The 7,686-nt window shown below is 35.6% G+C and overlaps 1 protein-coding gene across 1 annotated transcript; it reads right to left on the reverse strand.

Annotated features, from left to right (window-relative positions):
* Positions 1-977: 977 nt before the first annotated feature.
* On the reverse strand, positions 978-5,453 carry LOC107478017 (probable alpha,alpha-trehalose-phosphate synthase [UDP-forming] 7). Its single transcript, XM_016098116.3, has 4 exons — positions 5,201-5,453; positions 2,690-4,725; positions 1,895-2,168; positions 978-1,401 (listed from the first exon to the last, which is right to left on the reverse strand). The coding sequence occupies exons 2-4, from the start codon at positions 4,678-4,680 to the stop codon at positions 1,069-1,071; spliced, it is 2,598 nt and encodes an 865-aa protein (XP_015953602.1). The 5' UTR covers positions 4,681-4,725; positions 5,201-5,453; the 3' UTR covers positions 978-1,068.
* Between the last annotated feature and the right edge of the window lie 2,233 nt (positions 5,454-7,686).

A 7,686-nucleotide genomic window follows, 5' to 3' on the forward strand; every position in this document is an offset into this window, starting at 1 on the left:
CATTACATTTCATGGTACATTTACAATTAAAAAATGTATTTATACACTACAATTAATGACTCTGTATTTATATATAAATTAATATATTAATACATATTTTATATTTTAACATATATTTTATATTTTAACATATATTTTATACTAGTGACTAATTTTAATGTTCACATAACATTAGGTAGCGTTTGGTGGAGAGACAGAGACGAAAAGACTGAGACTGAGAGACAGAGACTAAGAGACAGGGATTGAAATAAATCTCAATATTCTGTTTGGTGTAAAATGGGAGACAATAATTAAAACAAGAATGAAACTCTAATTTAATTTGCACAAAGAATAAAATTAGAATTAATTAATTGAAATGAAAGTATTTTAGGTATAAAAATGTTATTAAAGTTTCAGTCTCCATCTGTAAAAGTTTCAGTCCCTTGTGTCCTTACTTTTTGGAGGTACTGAAATACTGAAATTTTAAAGACAGAGACAGAAATTTTAGTACCAGTCTCTGAACTAACAAACACGATACTGAATCTCAATCTCTCAGTCTCTATCTCAGTACTTCAAAACAAACGCTACCTTAGTGTTTATAATTTTACACTAATCCACGATTATAGTATATTGACTTTCGTTATTCGTATGTGCATCGCCCATGCCTTACTCTAGTTAAATATGTATATAATACAATTTTTTCTATATATTCATATAGATACACAAACACAAATTAAATTAAATCCAAATATTAACCATGAAAACATTCAATTAACAACAATTAACAAATGAAAGAAGTACATAAAATTTTAATAAGAAAATATCCATTTCCCATGTAGCCTAGCTATGCTATTATTCTATCCTCCTATTTACTTCTCTAAATTTTGTTAATTATGTAAAAAAAATGAAATAATTGCATTTCTATATCCAATCAAGTGAATCAACTGTCTAAATATATTTGGAAATGTTGGGAAGGCAAATAAGAGCTTCCACTTTTTAAATTATGAAAGCATTCTCAGCCCAACGCCCCAAATGATAGCTCACCCACGAATATTACACCCAATTAAACAAATCATTTTATCTAAAAAGTCAGGATGATAATCTCACTTGCCTTTGAAAAGAATCTCCAATTTCTTCTAAGTCGGGTGAAGAATCTGATTCTTCTGCCAAAGATTCAAGCATGCTTATTACTTCAGTAGTATCATCCAGATAATACTTAGCTTTGCTTGGTTTTTGTCCAACTGTGCAGGCAAATACAGAAGAATTGGCTGAAAGAATATTTCTTGAGATTGAACTACTGATTATTTCAAACATGTCTTCATCTGATCTATCATCACCAACACACAACACAAAATCAGCCTGTTTGCCATTCTCTGCCATTGATGAAAATATCCTTTCGGCAACTAAGCCTTTGCTCACATCCTGAAAAGAAAAACATTGACAGATGTATTCAACATGAAACAGGTCACCTCTCATCAGGGTCCAGAACAGCAATCTTAACCATAAGAGTTTATGCCAATGTTTAAAAAAAAAAAAGATATTATGATTAAACGGCTCATGTTCACAGGTCAAGTTGATGGAGGAGTTCTACTATATGCTTGTAGTTCAACCAAATGAACTATAAGAATCTCCAAAATTTCTTTTTCTTATATATTAAATAAAGTTCCACCCTGCCTATAATTTGACAATCAACAAATTTTAAACCTTTATGGCTGCACATGTCCTTTTTTTTTTCTTTTTTTTTTTTCCTTTTTTCTTTCTTTTCCTCTAATATTTGTCACTCAATGGCTGAAAAATGAACACTCCAATAATAAAATTGCTGGCAAGGCATGAATGATCTCTGCTGCTGATACCATTTGCTATTAAGTGCTTATCCGGGTTTTATTAGATAATGATTTAAAGAAATTATATATACCTGGGGTTTTACTTCAACAATGAACTGGCCACTCTTCACGGCAACGGGCTCATTGGCTAAAACACTTTCTAGATGATCCAACATTTCCTTAGCTTGAGAAGATCCGAAACCAAGATCTGCGTCCCGGTATTGCCAGACCAAAGCACTTTCCTTTGTTTCAATGTTGGAACCATCAGTTGCCTCTGTGTAGAGTTTCATCACGGGTTCAGCAATCTGCATCCATCCAAAGTCCATGTTCTTACCACAAATTTCCCATTGTGCACTTTGCGACCATCTGAAATGTGCTCAAATTTCTTAAAACATTGCCTCATCATAAAAGAGACCATATGACTGAATGTCGAGATAAGAAACTATACTGAAGCAAAATGCAAATGCACATATATTTTCAAGAATGCCCTCAATATATATAATTACACCCCTTTTTATTTAATTTTGGATAAGAATAAATAAAAAAGTAGTATTTACTGAATTTAGTTTCTAGATTTGATCACCTCTACTTACAAGAATACCTAGATCTATTTAATCTTGGGTTTTCTCAACTCTCATGACTAATTTAAACTTATACAGGTTAAACTTATACAGGGTAAAACGACTTGTTAAAAGCATTTGTCAAAGCAGAGATAATGACTAAATACTGCCAAATTTGGATTGGGAAGAAAACTACCACAAGAGTAACAAAAGGAAATTAACATCATTTTTCATATTCAGACAAAAGGCCCCTTCCAACTTATAGCATAAGTTATGTGCGTAAATGTTTTATATGACCCATGCAGTAAGTAATAGCAAAGATCATACCTCAAAAAGTAACCATGTTCTGCGGCAATTCCCAGATTTTTGCAGGGTAAGAACCAATCACTTAAGCTATTCCTCCCCCTCCCGCTAACAATGAAAACTACATTTCTCGGGTCCGCACAAAGCGTGTCCAAAAGAGAGATAACCTCATTGCTTGGACTCTTATTAATGGAATTCTGTGGCATCACCGTACCATCATAGTCCAACAAAATGGCCCTACTCCTTGCCCTCTTGTAAGATGAAACCATAGCATCAATTGAGAGCTTACGAAAATTTGGGTCAAGTGCTACAACTCTAAATCCAAAACTAAGACCAATTCCCCAACATCTTTTTCTTAGAAGGTCAGCGCAAGCCCTCTCCATGTCCTGCAAGAAACTACGTGACCAATATGCTACATCATGTGTGCTAACATACCGGTAGTGCTTTTCATGCCGCAACTGCTTCTCTCCATCACTCATTGAGATAGCCTCGTTCATTGCCTCTGCAGTGGCCTCAACATTCCATGGATTGACACGTATAGCCCCACTGAGTGATGGAGAACACCCAATAAATTCTGATATTACTAACATACTCTTCTTTGGGCTTGTAATATCGGAACATGAACCATTACCAGATATTCCCTGTCTACAAGCAATATATTCATAAGGAGTTAGATTCATCCCATCTCTCACAGCTGTGACAATAACACACTCAGCAAGGCTGTAATAGGCAACCTTTTCAGCAACTGAAACTGATCTATCAATAAAAATAATTGGTTCATAACCAGGCCGTCCATACATTCTGTTAATCCTGCTGCAGCTTTCTTCTATTTCAGCACGTATCTCATCTAGATGTATCCCTTTTCCCCTTGCAGGATTTACAACCTGGACCAGAACAGCTCTTCCTTGCCATTTGGGGTGTTGTTTGAGCATTTGCTCCATAGCCAAAATCTTCAAATTAATTCCTTTAAAAATGTCCATATCATCAACACCAAGCAAAATAGTTTTCCCTTCAAATTGCTGTTTGAGCTCCCTTGCCTTGCACTCCTCATCTGCCATCTTCATAACGGTTTCAATTCGACCCATGTGAATTCCTACAGGCATAATCTTAATACTGATAGTCCTTCCATAATATTCCAATCCTAGATATCCCCTCTTTGACTGATACTCCAGACCCAGCATACGACTACAGCAAGAAAGGAAATGACGAGCATAGTCAAACGTGTGGAATCCAATGATATCAGAGTTGAGTAATGCTTTAAGTATCTCCTCCCTGACAGGAAGAGTCCTATATATCTCTGATGAAGGAAAGGGACTATGCAGGAAAAATCCCAGTTTAACCCTGTTAAAGCGCCTTCTTATAAAGGTTGGCAGCACCATCAAATGATAATCATGAACCCAAATAAAATCATCTTCTGGGTTTATTATTTCAACTACCTTTTGAAAAAATAGCTTATTTGCTAGCACATAGGCTTCCCATAAAGATCGATCAAAACGGTGGCTCTTAGCGGTTGAAAATGGTAACATGTAATGAAAAAGTGGCCATAACTGCCTTTTACAGAAGCCATCATAAAACTTTGCCAAAACATCAGAGGGTAGAAAAGTAGGAACACATTTGAATTTATCCAACAAATACTGTGACACATCATCCTGCTCAGCTGGGTCAATGTCAACACGCAATGATCCAACATAAAGAACCTCCATCTCTTCTGGAAGTCCATCCTTGAGTTGTAAAAGCAAGGAATCCTCATTCCAACTGAAATTCCAACCTTGGTTGTCCTCTCGTCGCTTTGCTTTTAAAGGTAGCTGATTTGCTACAATGATCATTCTATCTGTAGAAATAGTTGACGGGTTATCAGAAGAAACACTAACTGCCTGATCATCATCTACTTCTGTGACAATCCCAGGTACACTCATAACCCTTGGCATCCGCCGCCGTTCTTTAAACGAATTCCCCATTGCCGGGAAATTCCCAGAAGCCAAATCTAAGAGATTTGTATACGACCTTGACATCATCTTTGCGTCGTCTTAATTGCACACAATCCAAAAAACTGATTTCCTCTACAAAATTGACAAAAAGAACACCAATATTAAAATCATTCATCATTTGAATACACAAGTAAACAATGAAACTCACAACCAACATACACAAGAGGGCGTAAGCATAAACATTAACAAGCGAAAGTAAGATTCATGAACTGATGATAACCAAGAACACTTACTCTTGGCTAGTCATTTGTGCTGAAAAATTATTTGCAATTTACCCAAATGCAGATAGCGCTTACACATATGCAACATAATTCGATAAAGAAGCATTTCAACGTTTGACAGTGTTCCAACATAGGCTATATTACATCACAAACAAGGAAACATGCATTATACCAACCAAACCCCGTCGATTCCCATCACAATAAGATCAAAGACAACAAAATCCGACCACATAAAATGAAAATAGAAACCTTTTGTTCTTTACCCTCATTCTAAGCAACACAGAAATGGAGCAAAGGAATTGGGAAAATGGGGAATTAAAACATACCTGTAGCGATTGAAACAATGACCAAAGAATCCTTATTGGTGACAGTAGCAGGTTGGAGCTGAATTCGATTGGGAAAATTTCTGCAGATAACACCTAAAAAGGGAAAGGAAAAAAACTAGGGTTTCTTATTTCGCAAGATCTCAATTCTCAACTCTTTTCTTCTTCGTTCTCCTTCTCCTTATTCTTCTCTCCCACAAAAATGAGAACAATAATAATAAAATAAAAAATAAGAAACGAATTATTATGATGATGAAATAGGAAAGCGTTAGGAAATAATGAATATTCAGAGAATTAATAATATAAACCTTTTAGTTTTCAGTTTTACGCATTAATTTATATAATTAATAATTAAAAAATATTATTATTCAAGAGGTGTGATGACTGGAAAATACCTTAATTTTTATTTATTTTAAACAAAAATATTAGTTGGTGTCTCTTTTTATTTCTTTATTATCTTTTTCTAAAGCACAACATAATCGTGCACCTCTTATCTACAGTTTCAGAGGCAAAAGGAATCGCGGCACAGACCAATGAGAGCTTGATTTGGCACGTGTAAGGTCAAAGGTGAAGAAGCGACCGTCATTGCAAAATCGCTGCTGCTGTGAGATTTAGCGGTAAGGGGTAAGTGAGTGAGTAACTGCAGGTGAGGTTAGTAAAACTTTAATATGAAATTGGATAAGGTTGGCCAACCGAGTGAACCGACCTAGGTGCCAGCTGGCAGCACCGAGGGTGTGGGGAATAGCACGCGCGTGCGCGTGAAACATGAGAGAGGATGTAAATTTTGTGAAATTTTTTTATTATAAAACAAAAAAATCTTTACTTCCGAAAATAAATCTAACCAAAATAACTATTCTTTTGGATTCTCATCAGGTTCGCGAACCATCGACGAATTTATTTTGCAAAATTCACATAATCCTTTAACGAACTCTGAAAATAGGTACTCCTCGATGAATTTCATCAATTAAATTTTAAAGTGGTCACTTAAATTATGTTCGAATTTTAAAATAGTCTTTTAAATTAATTGTTACCTACTTACCTATATTCATTCTTGAAATTACACTTTGAAACTCAGAATAGTCTTCCAAACAATTTCTGTCCACGAAGCGCCATCGAAAAGTTGATGTGGATTCATTCCTCTTCAATAGCGCTGCTCTGAGTGCTCTCACTGCAGCGATTCCGTTCAAAATCGACTAGTCTCCACGGTTGGTTAATTGGTTTTGTCATCGTCGTTAAGAGTGTGTAGCGGCTGTAGCCGATCCCACCAATAGAAAAAAGGCTTATTGTTGCAGCTGTTTTGTTGCTTCAAACATATCACCAGCATTGACAAAAGTATATAAACCTTCCTTTTAAATAGAAATCATAAATCATATTTAATTACATTTTAATTTCTTATCATTAAACGCATATTTCTAAACATAAATCATATCTCTAGCACATGCTATTATACTACTTTACTTGCATCTCAGATATTGTCCTTAACAAGACCTCACTGACCTTTCTATATATATACACGAATTAGGGTAAGGCAAATTCTACCAATTTTTCTGCTATGTAATATGTTCTCTCTACTTCTTAACAATCATCAAGCACAATACACAGAAATTAGGACAAAATATAAAAATGAAAAGATAAAAAACAAACAAAAGTGGACCAGTAATTGGAGCGTTCATCAAGCATCCTCTTCCTCTCGGTCTTTTCTCGAGAAACCTCAAGTATCCTCGCCCTCAAATCCTTCCTCTGCCTCCTCACAGCGTTCCTCAACCGCTCAACCTCCTCCGTGGCCTCCCGCTCCTGCAACGCTGCCTCCCCCGTCTCCACCTCGCCTCCGGAGATCCTCTCCTTCCTCCTTCCTCTAGCTCCCCCAGCTTATAGGATTTTGAACACACTCTCAACAACGACGACGATGAAGCTGACTGTGGGGACCAGCTGATTTTGAATGTAATCAAAACACTCAGAGCAGCACCATTGAAGAGGAACAAGGAGAGAAAAAGATCTCTGCTTATGTTTTGGGAGGGAGAGAAAGTGTTGGATTATCGTTGAGGGAAGGATTTATGTGCTTAAAGAATGAAACGACGTCGTTTGACTCAATTTAGGCGCCAAATCAATTACAGCGTCGTTTAGAGCTTGGCGACGTGTCAGAAACGAGTTTACGTCAGCTTTTTTATGATGCCTCGTTGATAGAAATTGTTTGAAGGACTACTCTGAATTACTGCCATTTTAGAAATGAATACGAATAACTTTTAATTTGAGAGATTATTTTGAGACTTAATTCTTCACCTATGTAAAAATAATTAAACATACTCTATGAATGACAAGATTAATCTACCTCCATGAATATTTATAACAAATTTTTTTTTATTTCCTTAGTATGTATTGACCAATAGTATGTATTATAAATTTTTTTTGTACTGTGCTGTCGACTTTTTTTTTCCTCCCTTTTTTATTATGTTTATCCGTATTCTTCTATTTTAAGTCGTATTTAAATA

This window comes from Arachis duranensis, chromosome 3 (genome assembly GCF_000817695.3).
Source record: "Arachis duranensis cultivar V14167 chromosome 3, aradu.V14167.gnm2.J7QH, whole genome shotgun sequence".
Lineage (NCBI taxonomy): Eukaryota > Viridiplantae > Streptophyta > Magnoliopsida > Fabales > Fabaceae > Arachis > Arachis duranensis.

What these genes read in the sequence shown, in the direction of transcription:
- LOC107478017 (XM_016098116.3), bottom strand. Translation starts at nt 4,680, where the DNA reads ATGATGTCAAGGTCGTATACAAATCTCTTAGATTTGGCTTCTGGGAAT. An exon ending in GAACATGGTTACTTTTTGAG is followed by an intron (nt 2,169 to 2,689) that starts GTATGATCTTTG and finishes AGCACATTTCAG; the next exon opens with ATGGTCGCAAAGTGCACAAT. An exon ending in TTGTTGAAGTAAAACCCCAG is followed by an intron (nt 1,402 to 1,894) that starts GTATATATAATT and finishes TTTTCTTTTCAG; the next exon opens with GATGTGAGCAAAGGCTTAGT.